This window comes from Hordeum vulgare, chromosome 7H, assembly GCF_904849725.1.
Source record: "Hordeum vulgare subsp. vulgare chromosome 7H, MorexV3_pseudomolecules_assembly, whole genome shotgun sequence".
In the NCBI taxonomy this organism is placed as follows: domain Eukaryota; kingdom Viridiplantae; phylum Streptophyta; class Magnoliopsida; order Poales; family Poaceae; genus Hordeum; species Hordeum vulgare.
In genome coordinates, this window is record NC_058524.1 from 143649885 (window position 1) to 143669665 (window position 19781).

At 44.7% G+C, this 19781-nt stretch overlaps 2 protein-coding genes across 2 annotated transcripts; one reads left to right on the plus strand and one right to left on the minus strand.

The window, feature by feature from the left end:
- Positions 1-14856: 14856 nt before the first annotated feature.
- Positions 14857-15603, minus strand: LOC123412947 (thioredoxin-like protein Clot). The gene is made up of 2 exons (XM_045105906.1): positions 15359-15603; positions 14857-15272 (listed from the first exon to the last, which is right to left on the minus strand). Exons 1-2 carry the CDS (start codon positions 15501-15503, stop codon positions 15025-15027), a joined length of 393 nt encoding a protein of 130 aa, XP_044961841.1. The 5' UTR covers positions 15504-15603; the 3' UTR covers positions 14857-15024.
- A 223-nt stretch (positions 15604-15826) lies between these two features.
- Positions 15827-19295, plus strand: LOC123412944 (CDK5RAP3-like protein). Its single transcript, XM_045105904.1, has 9 exons — positions 15827-16125; positions 16311-16405; positions 16500-16594; positions 16688-16823; positions 16928-17077; positions 17179-17715; positions 17987-18195; positions 18634-18766; positions 19068-19295. Exons 1-9 carry the CDS (start codon positions 15930-15932, stop codon positions 19206-19208), a joined length of 1692 nt encoding a protein of 563 aa, XP_044961839.1. The 5' UTR covers positions 15827-15929; the 3' UTR covers positions 19209-19295.
- The last annotated feature ends 486 nt before the right edge of the window (positions 19296-19781 follow it).

Consider the following 19781-nt stretch of genomic DNA (forward strand, 5'->3'; position numbering starts at 1 on the left):
AGTGTTGTTGCTTGATAACTGGATCACGTCATTAGGAGAATCACGTGATGGACTAGACCCAAACTAATAGACGTAGCATGTTGATCGTGTCATTTTATTGCTACTGTTTTCTGCGTGTCAAGTATTTGTTCCTATGACCATGAGATCATATAACTCACTAACACCGGAGGAATACTTTGTGTGTATCAAACGTCGCAACGTAACTGGGTGACTATAAAGATGCTCTACAGGTATCTCCGAAGGTGTTCGTTGAGTTAGTATGGATCAAGACTGGGATTTGTCACTCCGTGTGACGGAGAGGTATCTCGGGGCCCACTCGGTAATACAACATCACACACAAGCCTTGCAAGCAATGTGACTTAGTGTAAGTTGCGGGATCTTGTATTACGGAACGAGTAAAGAGACTTGCCGGTAAACGAGATTGAAATAGGTATGCGGATACTGACGATCAAATCTCGGGCAAGTAACATACCGAAGGACAAAGGGAATGACATACGGGATTATATGAATCCTTGGCACTGAGGTTCAAACGATAAGATCTTCGTAGAATATGTAGGATCCAATATGGGCATCCAGGTCCCGCTATTGGATATTGACCGAGGAGTCTCTCGGGTCATGTCTACATAGTTCTCGAACCCGCAGGGTCTGCACACTTAAGGTTCGACGTTGTTTTATGCGTATTTGAGTTATATGGTTGGTTACCGAATGTTGTTCGGAGTCCCGGATGAGATCACGGACGTCATGAGGGTTTCCGGAATGGTCCGGAAACGAAGATTGATATATAGGATGACCTCATTTGATTACCGGAAGGTTTTCGGAGTTACCCGGAATGTACCGGGAATGACGAATGGGTTCCGGGAGTTCACCGGGGGGGCCACCCACCCCGGGGAAGCCCATAGGTGTTGGGGGTGTCGCACCAGCCCTTAGTGGGCTGGTGGGACAGCCCAAGAGGGGCCTATGCGCATTGGGAAGAAAATCAAAGAGAAAAAGAAAAAAAAAGAGGAGGTGGGAAAGGGAAGAAGGACTCCACCTTCCAAACCAAGTAGGACTCGGTTTGGGAGGGGAATCCTTCCCCCCTTGGCTCGGCCGACCCCTTGGGGGTTCTTGGACCCCAAGGCAAGGCTCCCCCCTCTCCCTCCTATATATAGTGGGGTTTTAGGGCTGATTTGAGACAACTTTGCCACGGCAGCCCGACCACATATCTCCACGGTTTTACCTCTAGATCGCGTTTCTGCGGAGCTCGGGCGGAGCCCTGCTGAGACGAGATCATCACCAACCTCCGGAGCGCCATCACGCTGCCGGAGAACTCTTCTACCTCTCCGTCTCTCTTGCTGGATCAAGAAGGCCGAGATCATCGTCGAGTTGTACGTGTGCTGAACGCGGAGGTGTCGTCCGTTCGGCACTAGATCATGGGACTGATCGCGGGATAGTTCGCGGGGCGGATCGAGGGACGTGAGGACGTTCCACTACATCAACCGCGTTCACTAACGCTTCTGCTGTACGGTCTACAAGGGTACGTAGATCACACATCCCCTCTCGTAGATGGACATCACCATGATTGGTCTTCGTGCGCGTAGGAAATTTTTTGTTTCCCATGTGACGTTCCCCATCAGTGGCATCATGAGCTAGGTTCATGCGTAGATGTCTTCTCGAGTAGAACATAAAATTTTTTGTGGGCGGATATGTGCGTTTTGCTGCCCTCCTTAGTCTTTTCTTGATTCCGCGGTATTGTTGGATCGAAGCGGCTCGGACCGACATTACTCGTACGCTTACGAGAGACTGGTTTCATCGCTACGAGCAACCCCGTTGCTCAAAGATGGCTGGCGAGTGTCGGTTTCTCCAACTTTAGTTGAATCGGATTTGACCGAGGAGGTCCTTGGAGAGAGGTTAAATAGCAATTCATACATCCCCGTTGTGGTGTTTGCGTAAGTAAGATGGGATCCTACTAGATACCCATGGCAACCACGTAAAACATGCAACAACAATTAGAGGACGTCTAACTTGTTTTTGCAAGGTATGCTTGTGATGTGATATGGATGACGATGTGATGTGATATATTGGATGTATGAGATGATCATGTTGTAATAGTTAATATCGACTTGCACGTCGATGGTACGGCAACCGGCAGGAGCCATTGGGTTGTCTTTATAACTAACGTTTGTGCTCGCAGATGCGTTAACTATTTTGCTAGGATGTAGCTTTAGTAGTAATAGCATGAGTAGCACGACAACCCCGATGGCGACACGTTGATGGAGATCATGGTGTGGCGCCGGTGACAAGAAGATCGTGCCGGTGCTTTGGTGATGGAGATCAAGAAGCACATGATGATGGCCATATCATGTCACTTATGAATTGCATGTGATGTTAATCCTTTTATGCACCTTATTTTGCTTAGAACGACGGTAGCATTATGAGGTGATCTCTCACTAAAATTTCAAGACGAAATTGTGTTCTCCCCGACTGTGCACCGTTGCTACAGTTCGTCATTTCGAGACACCACGTGATGATCGGGTGTGATAGACTCAACGTTCACATACAACGGGTGCAAAACAGTTGCGCACGCGGAACACTCGGGTTAAGCTTGACGAGCCTAGCATGTGCAGACATGGCCTCGGAACACATGAGACCGAAAGGTCGATCATGAATCATATAGATGATATGATTAGCATAGGGATGCTTACCACTGAAACTATACTCAACTCACGTGATGATCGGACTTGAGATAGTGTAAGTGGATCATGAACCACTCAAATGACTAGAGAGATGTACTTTTTGAGTGGGAGTTTAGCGAGTAATTTGATTAAGTTAAACTCTAATTATCTTGAACATAGTCTAAGTCCACTTTGAATATATTTGTGTTGTAGATCATGGCTCACGCGACAGTCACCCTGAATTTTAATACGTTCCTAGAGAAAGCTAAGTTGAAAGATGATGGAAGCAACTTTGTAGACTGGGCTCGTAATCTTAAGCTAATTTTACAAGCTGGGAAGAAGGATTATGTCCTTAATGCTGCGCTAGGAGATGAACCACCCGCTACGGCTGATCAGGATGTTAAGAACGCTTGGTTAGCACGTAAGAAGGACTACTCAATAGTTCAATGTGCAGTATTGTATGGCTTAGAACCGGGACTTCAACGTCGCTTTGAGCGTCATGGAGCATTTGAGATGTTCTAGGAGTTGAAGTTTATCTTTCAGAAGAACGCCCGGATCGAGAGGTATGAGACCTCCGATAAATTCTATGCTTGCAAGATGGAGGAGAATTCGTCTGTCAGTGAACATGTGCTCAAAATGTCTGGGTACTCAAACCGTCTAGCTGAGCTGGGGATTGAACTCCCGCAAGAAGCTATCACTGACAGAATCCTTCAATCACTGTCGCCAAGCTATAAAGGCTTTGTGTTGAACTACAACATGCAAGGGATGAACAAGTCTCCCGGCGAGTTGTTTGCGATGCTGAAAGTCGCAGAGTCTGAACTCCGTAAAGAACATCAAGTGTTGATGGTGAATAAGACCACTAGTTTCAAGAGAAACGGCAAAGGCAAGAAGGATAATTCAAAGAAGAGCGGCAAGCCTGTTGCCAATCCAACGAAGAAACCCAAAGCTGGACCTAAGCCTGAAACAGAGTGTTACTATTGCAAGGGTATGGGTCACTGGAAGCGCAATTGCCCCAAGTATCTGGCTGATAAGAAGGCGGCCAAAGAAAAATAAGGTATATTTGATATACATGTTATTGATGTGTACTTAACCGGCTCTCGTAGTAGTGCCTGGGTATTCGATACCGGTTCTGTTGCTCATATTTGCAACTCGAAACAGGAACTGCGGAATAGACGAAGGCTGGCGAAAGATGAAGTGACGATGCGCGTAGGAAATGGTTCCAAGGTTGATGCAATTGCCGTCGGCACAGTTTCACTTCAGTTACCATCAGGATTAGTTATGAACTTGAATCATTGTTATTTAGTGCATGCGTTGAGCATGAACATTATATCTGGATCTTGTTTATTAAGAGACGGTTACTCTTTTAAGTCGGAGAATAATGGTTGTTCTATTTCTATGAGTAACATCTTTTATGGTCATGCACCCAATGTGAGAGGATTGTTCATATTGAATCTTGATAGTGATACACACATACATAACACTGAGACCAAAAGAGTTAGAGTTAACAATGATAGCGCCATATTTTTGTGGCACTGCCGCTTAGGTCATATTGGTGTAAAGCGCATGAAGAAACTCCATGCCGATGGACTTTTGGAGTCACTTGACTTTGATTCACTTGACACGTGCGAACCATGCCTCATGGGCAAGATGACTAAAACTCCGTTCTCCGGAACAATGGAGCGTGCAAGTGACTTGTTGGAAATCATACATACCGATGTGTGTGGTCCGATGAGCGTAGAGGCACGCGTCGGATATCGTTATTTTCTCACCTTCACTGACGATTTGAGTAGATATGGTTATGTCTACTTAATGAAGCACAAGTCTGAAACATTTGAAATGTTCAAGCAATTTCAGAGTGAAGTTGAAAATCATCGTAACAAGAAGATCAAGTTCCTACGGTCTGATCGTGGGGGTGAATATCTGAGTTTCGAGTTTGGTGCTCACTTAAGACAATGTGGAATTGTTTCACAATTGACACCGCCTGGAACACCACAGCGTAATGGTGTGTCCGAACATCGTAATCGTACTTTATTAGAGATGGTGCGATCTATGATGTCTCTTACCGATTTGCCATTATCATTTTGGGGTTATGCATGAGAAACAGCTGCATTCACTTTAAATAGGGCACCATCAAAATCCGTTGAGACGACACCATACGAATTGTGGTATGGCAAAAGGCCAAAGTTGTCGTTTCTTAAAGTTTGGGGATGTGATGCTTATGTCAAAAAGCTTCAGCCTGAAAAGCTGGAACCCAAAGCGGAAAAGTGCATCTTCATAGGTTACCCAAAAGAGACAGTTGGGTACACCTTCTATCTCAAATCGGAGGGCAAAGTGTTTGTTGCTAAAAACGGAGCTTTTCTCGAGAAGGAGTTTCTCTCGAGAGAATTGAGTGGGAGGAAGATAGAACTTGACGAGGTTGTCGAACCTCTCATCCCTCTGGATGGTGGCGCAGGGCAAGGGGAAACCTCTGTCGTTGCGACGCCGGTTGAGGAGGAAGTTAATGATGATGATCATGAAACTCCGGTTCAAGTTTCTGTCGAACCACGCAGGTCGACGAGACCACGTGTTGCTCCAGAGTGGTACGGTAATCCCGTCTTGTCAATCATGTTGTTAGACAACAATGAACCTGCAAATTATGAAGAAGCAATGGTGGGCCCAGATTCCAACAAATGGCTAGAAGACATGAAGTCCGAGATAGGATCCATGTATGAGAACAAAGTGTGGACTTTGGAAGTATTACCTGAGGGCCACAAGGCTATTCAGAACAAATGGATCTTTAAGAGGAAGACGGACGCTGACGGCAATGTGACCGTTTATAAAGCTCGACTTGTGGCAACGGGTTTTTCACAAGTTCAAGGAGTTGACTACGATGAGACATTCTCACCCGTAGCGATGCTTAAGTCCGTTAGAATCATGTTAGCAATAGCTGCATTTTTCGATTATGAAATCTGGCATATGGATGTCAAAACGGCGTTCCTTAACGGTTTCCTTAAGGAAGAGTTGTATATGATGCAACCCGAAGGTTTTGTCGATCCTAAGAATGCTAACAAGGTGTGCAAGCTCCAGCGATCCATTTATGGACTGGTGCAAGCATCTCGGAGTTGGAACAAGCGCTTTGATGAGGTGATCAAAGCATTTGGGTTTATACAAGTGGTTGGAGAATCCTGTATTTACAAGAAAGTGAGTGGGAGCTCTGTGGCGTTTCTAATATTATATGTGGATGACATATTGCTGATTGGAAACAACGTGGAGTTCTTGGAGAGCATAAAGGATTACTTGAATAAAAGTTTCTCTATGAAGGACCTAGGAGAAGCTGCTTACATTCTAGGCATTAAGATCTACAGGGATAGATCAAAACGCCTGATAGGACTTTCACAAAGCACATACCTTGATAAAGTTTTGAAGAGGTTCAAAATGGAACAGTCCAAGAAAGGGTTCTTGCCAGTTTTACAAGGTACGAGATTGAGTAAGACTCAGTGCCCAGCAACTGATGAAGATAGAGAGCACATGCGCTCCGTCCCCTATGCTTCAGCCATAGGTTCTATCATGTATGCAATGTTGTGCACTAGACCGGACGTTAGCCTAGCCATAAGTATGGCAGGTAGGTTCCAGAGTAATCCAGGAGTGGATCACTGGACGGCGGTCAAGAATATCCTGAAGTACCTGAAAAGGACTAAGGAGATGTTTCTCGTGTATGGAGGTGACGAAGAGCTCGCCGTAAAAGGTTACGTCGATGCAAGCTTTGACACTGATCCGGACGACTCTAAGTCACAAACCGGATACGTATTTATTCTTAATGGGGTGCGGTAAGCTGGTGCAGTTCCAAGCAGAGCGTCGTAGCAGATTCTACATGTGAAGCGGAGTACATGGCAGCCTCGGAGGCAGCTAAGGAGGGTGTTTGGATGAAGCAATTCATGCCGGATCTTGGAGTGGTGCCAAGCGCACTGAATCCAATAACCTTGTTCTGTGATAACACGGGTGCCATTGCCCTAGCAAAGGAACCACGGTTTCACAAGAAGTCCAGACACATCAAACGACGCTTCAACCTCATCCGCGACTACGTCGAAGGGGAGGACGTAAATATATGCAAAGTGCACACGGATCTGAATGTAGCAGACCCGCTGACTAAACCTCTTCCACGGGCAAAGCATGATCAACACCAGAACTGTATGGGTGTTAGATTTATTACAATGTAATTCGCATGATGATGTGAGGGCTAGATTATTGACTGTAGTGCAAGTTGGAGACTGTTGGAATTATGCCCTAGAGGCAATAATAAATATAGTTATTATTATAATTCCTGTATCAAGATAATCGTTTATTATCCATGCTATAATTGTATTGAATGAAGACTTATATACATGTGTGGATACATAGACAAAACACTGTCCCTAGCAAGCCTCTAGTTGGCTAGCCAGTTGATCAACGATAGTCAGTGTCTTCTGATTATGAACAAAGTGTTGTTGCTTGATAACTGGATCACGTCATTAGGAGAATCACGTGATGGACTAGACCCAAACTAATAGACGTAGCATGTTGATCGTGTCATTTTATTGCTACTGTTTTCTGCGTGTCAAGTATTTGTTCCTATGACCATGAGATCATATAACTCACTAACACCGGAGGAATACTTTGTGTGTATCAAACGTCGCAACGTAACTGGGTGACTATAAAGATGCTCTACAGGTATCTCCGAAGGTGTTCGTTGAGTTAGTATGGATCAAGACTGGGATTTGTCACTCCGTGTGACGGAGAGGTATCTCGGGGCCCACTCGGTAATACAACATCACACACAAGCCTTGCAAGCAATGTGACTTAGTGTAAGTTGCGGGATCTTGTATTACGGAACGAGTAAAGAGACTTGCCGGTAAACGAGATTGAAATAGGTATGCGGATACTGACGATCAAATCTCGGGCAAGTAACATACCGAAGGACAAAGGGAATGACATACGGGATTATATGAATCCTTGGCACTGAGGTTCAAACGATAAGATCTTCGTAGAATATGTAGGATCCAATATGGGCATCCAGGTCCCGCTATCAGATATTGACCGAGGAGTCTCTCGGGTCATGTCTACATAGTTCTCGAACCCGCAGGGTCTGCACACTTAAGGTTCGACGTTGTTTTATGCGTATTTGAGTTATATGGTTGGTTACCGAATGTTGTTCGGAGTCCCGGATGAGATCATGGACATCACGAGGGTTTCCGGAATGGTCCGGAAACGAAGATTGATATATAGGATGACCTCATTTGATTACCGGAAGGTTTTCGGAGTTACCGGGAATGTACCGGGAATGACGAATGGGTTCCGGGAGTTCACCGGGGGGGCACCCACCCCGGGGAAGCCCATAGGTGTTGGGGTGACGCACCAGCCCTTAGTGGGCTGGTGGGACAGCCCAAGAGGGGCCTATGCGCATTGGGAAGAAAATCAAAGAGAAAAAGAAAAAAAAAGGAGGAGGTGGGAAAGGGAAGAAGGACTCCACCTTCCAAACCAAGTAGGACTCGGTTTGGGAGGGGAATCCTTCCCCCCTTGGCTCGGCCGACCCCTTGGGGGTTCTTGGACCCCAAGGCAAGGCTCCCCCCTCTCCCTCCTATATATAGTGGGGTTTTAGGGCTGATTTGAGACAACTTTGCCACAACAGCCCGACCACATATCTCCACGGTTTTACCTCTAGATCGCGTTTCTGCGGAGCTCGGGCGGAGCCCTGCTGAGACGAGATCATCACCAACCTCCGGAGCGCCGTCACGCTGCCGGAGAACTCTTCTACCTCTCCGTCTCTCTTGCTGGATCAAGAAGGCCGAGATCATCGTCGAGCTGTACGTGTGCTGAACGCGGAGGTGCCGTCCGTTCGGCACTAGATCGTGGGACTGATCGCGGGATAGTTCGCGGGGCGGATCGAGGGACGTGAGGACGTTCCACTACATCAACCGCGTTCACTAACGCTTCTGCTGTACGGTCTACAAGGGTACGTAGATCACACATCCCCTCTCGTAGATGGACATCACCATGATAGGTCTTCGTGCGCGTAGGAAAATTTTTGTTTCCCATGCGACGTTCCCCATCAGTCATTTGGATTATCGAGTTTCTATCTTATATCCAATGTGCCTCCTTACAGTAACTTGTACTTAAATTGTTTACATTGTTAGTTACTTGCCCCTTTGCATGTTGTGGTTTTGTACCTTGCATGTGTTTGTATATGTTGTGCTTCCGACTTGCTTATCTTGAGTAATCGAGTATGTGTATGTTGGTTTGCACATCATGTACATGTGAGTCTTGTATTGAGCCTTTTTGCATCTTGTTTGTATCTTTGTTGGCTCTTGTGAGAGATTAATGGATTATCCCATTGTGGGTGAGTGATGTGCGTTGCACACCTCACAATCCTATAAATGTGTATACATGGGGAGTACCACTTAGTATTGATATTTCAAGATTATCTAGTTTCTATGTGGTATGTCTTACTCATGAGAAATTCAAATTCTACATGGTCCATTAATTACCTCTTGTTGGTTTTAATTTGCCACTTGTTAATATTGTTGGGTTGTCACATTATGGGGGAGTAATATGCTATGTGCATATTACAAGCCTAGAAAATGTGTACATTTGAGGTATTGCCACTTAGTGTTGATATTGTAAATTATCTTGTTCCTAGGTGGCATGTTATCTCTACAAGTGTCATTTGCTTGTGTTTTAGGGGTAAAAGATGATGTTGGATATATTTGCGATCTACCAATGAGTATTATTTCCAAAATACTTCTTGTCCTTCACAATTGGTATTCCCATCATGTGGTAGAAATTGCTAATCGTTTTTACATTGGATTTTGTGTTTCGTTTGTCTTCCTTGGCTCTTGTGGATCTATTTTAACATGTATAGTGTTTTTATAGATATATAGGAAGTGATGATCCCATCGTGTGCATTTTGTATTTAAATGCAAATTCTGTATAATGCACATCCCTTGGGGGAGCTATCCTATTTTCTTTAGAACACTCTTTATTCATCCATCATAAAATCTTTTGATCCCCATCAAGTGTGTTGATGGGAGGCAAGTCTTGATCTTTATGATGCTTTGTGCCATCATTAAAATTTGTCGAGGGTTTGGTTTGTTTGGAACCTAGCTCTCTTTTGGAAACTAGATACCCCGTCTTTGTTTTCCTTCAATTGATATCTTGTTTCCTTTTATTTGGCATGTGTCAATGGATATCTCATTCCTTGAGGTATCTTTTAATTGATATCCTTCAAGTGATATTTTTTCGTTTGGGATCTTATTATCACTTGATACCTTGTCTTTTGGTGACTTATCAACTTTGTGTTGAGTTGATTCTTGAAAGCCTTGAGCATGCATATTTACTATATATAGCTTCTTTTGCATGCTTTCTTTCCTTGACCCGATATATAGGGGAAACTCCACCTTGTCATAAATTGGCTAAAGTGTGCATGAAATTCAATTTCATATCTATATGCACATATTTATGTGAAGTTTGTCCTATGTATTGTTGGTTTTCTAACTCTTTGGCCCCAATGAGTTTGGGCACCATTTTGTTTGTTTGTTGTTCTAGGAACAATTGGAGATGCATTGGATGCTCGGCTCACCTAAAGGAAGGTGTTGACACCGTGTGCTTAATGGAGCCAAGTTAGGATGATCAACCAACAACCATCTACTACATCAATCCAATGATGTCTCGGTAACAAGTATCTACTTCATGCATACATTCCTTGCAAGGCCCGAACATGTCTTCTCTTGGCTGAGCGGTACTACCGTGGGTAGCCACGGCTGGAGATGTGTTACTGTTGTACTCATGCACTAGCAGCACCGACACGGTACTACCGCATCCAACACGACATTATTTTCCTGCTGCCGCTGGACGAACGATACTACCGCCCAGCGAGCGGGAGTAAAATTTTACAACCGCTCGCCAGGCGGTACTACCGTGATGACGTGTGGTACTACCACGCCATCGGGACCGCGAGGGGTTATACCCTCCTCTCGTGGTTCTGACTCTCTCTCCAGGTTGCATCTTGTCATGAATCTCTTGATTCGTTCTTGTGGTACTTGTTTCCTTTCTCAAAGCATCCAAACGATGATGTCTTATTGCTAGTTGGGATGTCTTTGATATCCGTATGTTGGAAGTTCATATTGTACATAAGAAAATATTAGGCCATGTGATATGCTTCCAAGCAAAGACCTTATTGATATATTTATGACTTCCTTTTGGATATCTTGTTTCTTCCATCTTGTAACCATTTCGTGTGTACATCCTTCTTTGTGGATATATATCATCATGATTGTCTTCTACCTAGAATATTTTACACATGATAGAAGTTACATCTCTAATTGATATCCTCTTTTCTTTCACGTCTACCATTGCATTTCCTTTTTCAGTTTTTGGTGGCTTCATGAAAGGATTTGTCTTGAGTGCTTATCTTATATTCTTGCATCTTGATGCACTCTTTGGCGGTGAAGATTATTTTTCCGCATGCTTGTCTTGATGAGGGTTTTGCCATTTCAATTGGTATCCCTCCTCTTGACAAGGTTATTATTTCCTATCTTCACCGTGGGCTGTCACAAGCGTTGGTTCTCAATTTATTTTTTAGTAAGCTTGTGAACCCATTTTCTAGTAGTGTGTGTGTGTGGGAAGGATATGTCTTGCACTTTGTTTCTCATTTCATCAAGACTATGTTGATGAGTAATGCTCGTCCTTATCTTAGTCTTCTCAAGTGCTTTGCCATGACTCACACACATTATTTTGGTGGAGCCTATCATAAGTTGCTTCTTTTACATGTTGCTCAACCATTTGTTTTCTGCAAGTGATATGCTTATTGTCTCATCTATCTTCTTGCACTCGTTGTTTGTTTTTATTAATTTTGGGGGAGCAACGATCCTATTTTGTGCACTTGCATCAAATACAAAAATCTCTTATTAGTGCACAAATCATGGGGAGCTTCTCTAGTTTTGATAAAACACTCCTTTGACTTTATCATAATATCTTTTATTCATGTGGTTCGAAGGACCATGTGATTGTTTGTTCCATATGGTATCTTTTGATTGCTTGCTTCTATTTTGTATGTCTTTGTGCCATACGATCCTTCTTTTTTGCAATCTTTGGGTCCTCAATATAGTTCGTTTTCCTTCAACTACTTATCATTGTATTTGTGTATTTCTTTGCACTCATTTGCTCAGAAGTACACACCTTTTGGAGGACCACCTGCTATATTGGCTTTCTAAACTTTTCGTCCATTTTGGCAATCGATGCCAATGGGGGAGAAGTTTAGAGAGTTTACTTTGGATATGTTTAGAGGGTTTTGCTTTTATTGCGTAAGCATTTACATCTTGCACGCACGCATTATTGCTTTGTATGTGTGCGCTTGGTTATGCTTATTTCCTTATATAAACTCTCTTGAAGTGGTTGTCATCAATTACCAAAATGGGGGAGATTGTTAGAGCATATCTTTCCATATGTTGTTTTGGTAATTGATGACAATTCCTATGGACTAATGGTTGCCTTAAGTTATATTTATAGGATTTGTCCATACGCACTTCTTGAAGTCCATCTGTTGGGTTCAAGGAGTTTGTATGATGACCAAGGTGGTATTCAAGGTATTATCCAAAGAATGGTCATAGAGACACAAGGTTGATCAAGATCGTCAGACAAAGAGTAAATCAAGATGATCAACACACAAAGCGTACAAGATGTACCGAGAGGGATCAAGTGGTCCCATGGTATGGTAAGCATTGTCCATTACGTGTTTGTGTACTAACCCATGGTCTTCGTGAGAGTTCTATGTGGGGTTAGGTGTGTTTCCATGGGCTTGCGTCAAGAGGAAGATCTCATGCAACCCATGGAGGATGACGTCAAGTGGTGATCGTCATCAAGATTGCGGTGTGCAAGTTCAAGTGGATCATCACGAAGATATCATGCTTGAAGCTTGCCATCCATTGTGGTGGCAATGGACTTGTGAAGATATGCTGAAGAACGGCTCACCCATAGTGTGTGTGGGGGAGCAATCAACTAGTCCTCATCAATCCAACACAATCAAAAAAGGGGATCCATCTTGAGGAAGCCAAGATCATCGTCATCTAGCTCAAGAGGACGAGGTGCAAGGATAGAGGGCGCCATGGAGAGTTTAGGTGGGCTCATTCGTTTTTGAAGGAGAGGGCTCCATCGAGAAATGTCCTCCTACGGCGGGAAACCGAGCGAGAAGTTGAGGGCCCCCATGAAAAGTGAAGGGTGCGTTGTTAGGTGGGGTTCTTAGAGCATCTCCGATAGACGGTCCATATGTAAAAATACCTAACTTTTGGATCTCCGAGAGCAAAAAACGTTGCTCCAACAGATGGTCCATATGTAATAAAAAATAGGACCACCCTCTCCCGGAGATGTAAAATACAACACTTCGTGATGCAAATTTACATCACGAGATACATCTGATGTAAAACCGCGGCTGCCCGCAAAACGACCAACCGCTAGTTCATTTCATTTCCCGCTCGCGACCGCATGCCCGCCTGAGCACCACTCGCCGAAAATCACCGCCGCCGCCGCCCAAATCGCTGTCGCTGTTGCCGCCATCGCCCCAAATCTCCGCCGCCGCCCTCGCCCGCGTCGCCTCCCCCGTGGAGGGCATCTCCGGGCCGCCCCGCTATCGCCCTTCGCAACTCCCTGACTCCGCCCTGCCGAAGATCCATCTTCGCCCCGGCCCCGTCCACCCGCCGCCGCCCGCACCGCACGCCACCGCCCACACTGCATGCCACCGTCCATCTCCGTCCGCCTCCGCCCGCGCCGCACGCCACTGCCCGCTCCCCGCTTGACCGTCGCTCCGACCTCTCTCCACCCGCCGCCGCCCCGACTTGCTCCGGCCACCGCCGCCACCAGATGGCGCCGAAGAACAGTAGTCGCGGAGAAGAAGAAGATATGCAGCTGTACAGTGGCTGAACACCAGCCGCGCGATTGCCGGTCGGTTTTACATCTTCGTTTTGGACCATCTGTTGGAGTTGTTGTTTTACATCTCAATTTTGGACCATCTGTTGGAGTTGAGCCTTTTTCACAGATGTAAAAAACACTTTTTGGTGCTCCAAATTTTTACATCACCGGTTTGAAGCACCAAAATATACATCATCTATTAGAGATGCTCTTATGTTGGGACCGCATGTTGAAGATAACATGACTTATATAGTTAGGACAACCATATTCCCTCCCCCCTATGGTTTAGATTTAGGGGTGCCCGAACATTCCTTTGGGCTGAATTTTGAGGAGACTGTTGAGCGTCCATTTGGGTCCAAACACGCTAAGATGTATGAGGGAGAAATGATCTTCAACCTTGGAGACAACTTTAGTTACTTTGATATTTTTCTATGCATCGTAGCCCATAACAACACACGAGCGTTCTACTAGTATATAAATGAAAACGAATATCAAGGTCTATGGTGCTTATTATAAAAGTGATTTCTCTTTAGTCTCTTCTTTACCTTTTTTTTAGTATTTCCTACTTTGCTTCCACGTTTATTATAAAATTACACAGGCATTACGAATTCATCGTATGCACCTCGTCATATACATCTACTTTCAATGAAAACATATCATCGAAAATACTGAAATAAATTCAAAAATAACGCGAGCTCCAGAACTAACCTGATGAGTTGGGTATACTACTATTTGCCTAACCATTTATTCTCTTGATGTGTTGGCTCAAACTGTTCTTTGGGGCTGTCATTCTCTTGAGGAATTTCCTTCTCTTGATCTGACTGTGTGTTGGCTCAAACTGTTCTTTGGGGCTGTCATAGGTCTCTGGCACACAATGTCGGAGAAAAAGGATGCTCCGTAACTCCGATGAACACCATGGACTGCATACTCCGTAACTCCGATGTGAGAAAAGGAGAGTAAAATTGAAGAGTGTTGTAGCCTCGTTTCTTAAAACTTGTAGGGGTTTGTACAAATAAATATACTGGATATCAAGACGCTAATTATCAAAATGGTTTCCTTTTAGTTTCCTCAAAATTCTCATTGCTAACCCCTGTCAATTCTTCACTTGATTTTTGAAACAAACCAATGCAAATTTCGTTTGAGTAGGCCAATGCAAAAAGGAGTTAAAATAAACAGCGAATTGGTTGATCCCAGACAGCCCCTAGCCCCAAATTCACCGGTCACATGTTGGGTGCACTCTGCACATCGGGGAGCATAACTGCAACACATGCAAACAGAGTACTAACTTTCATCATCACCAATACGATCCTGTTTTATTTGGTTCATTCATGACTGGTTACAAGAACAGCACGATTTCATAGCTAAGCATCTGCCAAAGCATTTTCAAAAGCATTTTCTCGGCACTTGGATTGAGCAGACAAGATCACGGCGAGCACACGCTTGGATTAAACCCAACTAGTCAATTGAGCAAGGCATCAATCTTGTCCCCGACGTTGGCCTCGTCGTCCTCGAGGCGGCCCGCGGCGGCGCCCTTCTCCCAGCGCAGCAGCGTCGGCACGCCCTTGAGCGCGAACCGCGGGTCCACCCTCCACGGGTGGGCCGGGTCCCTCCACGTGGGCTTGTCGCCGACGAACGCGCGCAGGAGCACCACGTCCCTGCCCAGCGACTCCAGCTTCCCGTAGATCACCGGCTCCGCCACGTTGCAGTCTGCACGGCGCGGCCCAAATCCGCCTTGGATCAGCCAGCAGGGGGTTGGGTCCAGTAATTTGATACTCAGGGGATAGATTGGTTACCGGGGCACCAGGTGAGGGAGGAGGAGGGCTCGCGGTCGGCGAGGAAGAGCAGCAGCTTCAGCTTGCCGCCGTCGTCGCCGGCGAAGAGCCTCTCGAAGTGGCCGTCGAAGTCGGCCACCGTCGCGTCCACCTTCTCCACCGTCATCTCGGCAGCGAGAGGCGAGGGCGTATGGGAGATTGGAAAGCTTGGAGGGGAGGAGTCCGAGGGAAGAAGACGGCCGGTGTCTTTATTACCCGCGCTCTACGGGATGGCGTGCCCTGAATATTTATCTCTTCGGATCCTCCTTTACCTCTGTCTCACTGACGGCTAGGACCCACACCTCTCCCCCGCGTGCCGTGTACGCGAACCGGAATCTGGTCCTCCGCCCGGCCCAGGAGCAGCCCAGAAGAGACCCAGGACCACTAATCTGGCCCACTAGCTTCCCGTACCCCCAAGGCCCCAAAGTCTGCGACGCTGCAAAACAGACTCGCCGAGAAAAAACAGTCCATACTTTCGTCCCCATCTTCCCGAGAAGCTCCGGCCGGCGTCCCACCCCTTCGCCGCCGTCGATCCGCGGACCCGGTGGCCGTCATGCGCGACCCGTCGGAGATCCGCAGCCTCCCCATCGACATCGCCTTCGCCCGCCTGCAGGAGTGGCTGGTCGACCGCAAGCGGGTGCCGCAGGACTGGAGGAAGCGCCTCGCCGCCATCCGCGCCCGGCTCGCCGCCGCCTTCTCCTCCCTCCCGCGGGACCTCCACCCCTACCTCCAAACCCTCGAGCTCGAAGGTAACTCCTCCTCCTTCTCAGGCTTAGCTCTCGGTTGCGCGGCGTCTCTGTATAAGTCTGGCGAAATCCCAACGGCAAAACCCTCGCCCAGCCACTTGTACGAGCTTCGTAAGTTCCGTGGTCCAATAATAAATCTGTGAGCGTGGAGTCTAATTCTGTATTTGTGTTCTCCTTTCGTCCTGTAGAAATTGGGTACCTTGAAGCCAAGAAGATATGCAGCATACTCCTGGAATCCAATACGGATAGCAGGAATATTTTTGGCCGCCTGACAGGCTCTGCGGTACGATTTACTACTTTGTTGTTTAGATAAATGTACCTGCGATTGTGGGGATTGACATATGGTCTGATGCATATGCTATGTTGGCCATGTTTAGGGCGAATGGGAGTCGATAGTTAAAGCTTATGAGAAGGACCATGTTTTCCTTGGAGAGGCAGCTCAGATCATGGTCCAGAATGTGAACTATGACATGTACTAAGTCTAATCCTTGATCATTTTGGCTATATTTGTGCTTAATCTACCATCTTCGTGTGTAATTTAATTCTGTTCTTTGGCTACCTCAAGACCATATCAGAGGAAACAGATGCAGAAGACTCAGCAGCAGCTTGCAGAACTAGACCGCAGGGAGGCTGACATTAAGCGGCTTGCTGCTCTTTCAGCAACTAGGTATGCTGAAGCTTGCCAGGAGCTCGGTTTGCAGGTTAGCTTCTTTCTCTGAGAGACACTCTTTTGGGTTTATGGGTGTTGATTATGTTTCTTACTGTGTTATATTGATGTGCTGTTTGCTTTGACTTTCATCTGTAGGGAATAGATGTGCGGCAAGAACTGATAGAGTCTGCAAAAACACTTCCATCAACATTTAGCAAAATCTTGGAAGTTCTTAACAGTGATACTGTCTCACAGGCCATGGAGTACTATACAACATTTGTCAGGGACTGTCATACGGAGGATAAGGTATAGCCAGTAGCCCAGTACTACGAGGACAATAACAGATATTGGTTCTGGAAATCGCTGTACAACTCCTGTGAATTTTAACCCTTTGTCTATTTATTTAGGAGAACTACAAGTCTGTGGTACACAATCTGAAACAGTTGCAAGCTAATCCTCCTTCCCTGAATGTGTCAGTATGTAAAGAGGTGCAGAATTCACTTGGAGATACATCAAAAGCTCATGGGTCTTGTATGGACGGAGGAGAACCCATCGACTCTAATGTTCCTGCAGATGATATTGATTGGGACATTTCAGTGGATAATAATGGTATTGACTGGGACATTGGTGCGGTGGAACAACCTGTGGAAGAATCTGGCAATGGTTTTGGGTCTTATGAAATTATTGATGCCAATATAGAGTTGGCAGGCTCTGAAAATTATGGTGTTGGTGCTTCAGCCTATCCATCTGCAGACAAAGAAGGCCTTACGTGTGATACATCCGAGAATCAGATTTGCTGGGACATCTCTACTGATAATCCCGAAGAAAGTGCTACAATTGAGAATGCTCCAACTGAATCAGGACAATATGAATGTTCAACTGAAGAAAGAAGTCAGTTGCTGGAGAAGGAATATAGAAATAATATTCTGGATGATTTACTTGAGGTATTTTGACATATTTAATGCCCCCTTCTAGATCTTATAATTGCAAATACTTTGGAGGCGTGTCATATAATTACAACAATTATGAATGCTAAGGTCTTATGGTTTTTGTATCAGGGGTCTCTTTAAGTAATCACGATGATAGTTTTGTTATTGCACCTGTACATGTCTGCTTTACCAACTTGTCCCTCTTTAGTAGTAATAAGCAAAATAACCAATATTTTAGCTTCCTTTTGTCCGCGGTTAGCTCATGAGTTTCTGACCCTTGAAACAGGTGAAATCATTTTTGACCCTACGCCTAGCGGAGATGAGAAATGCTGATACATCATCTCTACAGCATCAGGTCCAAGCCGTCTCACCTTTCGTTCTCCAACAGTATGCTCCTGATCGTTTGGAGAATATGCTTGTAGAGGTTTCCTCAGCAATCTCTCTGCTCACTAACCAGAAAACTCTTGACCTTATAATGATCCTCAACTCTAAAAGGTAAGTAGGTTTATTCTGGAAGTTCGTGCTCTTGCTTATCCTAAGTACTCCCTTCATTCCAAAGTAATCGAAGTTCTATGTTTGTCCCATGTCAAACTTAAACAAGTTTGACCAAGTCTATGGAAAAATATATTAACATCTACAACATCAAATCAGCATCATGAGATTCTTTATCAAATATATTCATACTGTGGGTAATTGGTATTGTACATCTTAACACATTTTTCTATAAAGTTGGTCAAACTTAAGCAAATTTGACTTAGGACAAACCTACAACTTCAATTATCTTGGAACAGAGTACCTAAAATTATTATACCAACTTGTGTCTTCCTTATAGCATCATCTCGAAGACTTCATTTGACACAGCAGTTTTCCCTTGAAATACACGTTCCTTCTAATATTTCTTTAAACAAACATTTGCTTCCTTCCCTGTCAAAGATTTTTGGACAGATTGGTGTCAACCTTAGAAGAAAAGAAACATCATGAGGTGAAGCTACGAGAAGGCTTAGGTGATTTGTCAGTGAAGCGCATGGAGCTGCAGAATGCACTATCGTCATCCTGGCCGAAGCAAGTAAGTGATAATATATTTTTCTATCATAGCGTTTGATTACATGTATATTCTTGTTCTCAGTGGACTGCGCTTACTTGGCTTGTGATCTTTGATACCGTAAAAGCTGTGATCCAAAATGGTGTTATGAACAAGTACATTCTTACTTTTAATTTAATTTTCTCAAGGACTAGTTTTTGATCCGTAATGGGCTCATGAATCCAAACACTATTGCTTTCCTTATCTAGCCTGAAGAAACTGTGTGATTTCCTTGTGCTTTCTGTAGTCAATCTGTATGTTGACAATTTTACTTTTCTAATGTTAGGAGGCAGCGATTACAAAAACGAGGGAACTAAAGAAGCTCTGTGAGGCAACACTTTCATCTATGTTCGATAGCAGGCCAGTGCATATAATTGGAGAGATTAATAATTTACTGAGTTCAAGTGGTAGTCAATTAGCTGGATGATTGATTGACTGTACCTTCGTCCCTGAACCAAAATAAATGATATGTAAAGCAGGTTGATTATCTTACAGTATATACTTTTCCAACCTATATGGTCCTTGTTCTTGCTATGTTTTTGCCGCCACAAATCTTAAACTAGAAATGTATGGCTTTAATTGCATGTGGAATGCCAGGCTCAGCCTTATGAAGATGCTCTACACTCTACATTATAGGCCACTAGAAACACAAAATGAGTACAGTATAGAATGCAGTGAAAAAGACTGGAAAGAAGTCATGTGGTTTCAGAATGTTCAGTTTTATTGATGATTTCAATCAAGTTCCTGAAAAGTGTTAGTTGGCATTTGATCATTCACCTAACGTAAGTATTTGTATGACCAACCTAGCAAATGATAAGTCCAGTTTGGTTTTTAGAACCTTGATTTCAGTTATCTAAAGTAGTTTCTATTTGTTACGCTGTGATTTACCTGAAGCAACTGGAAGATCTATTGCTTTCTTAGTGCTTACAAATGCCATGTTGTCATTCCAACAAGGCAACAAGTAAGTTTTGAAATTAGTAAGCGAATAAGACATACAACA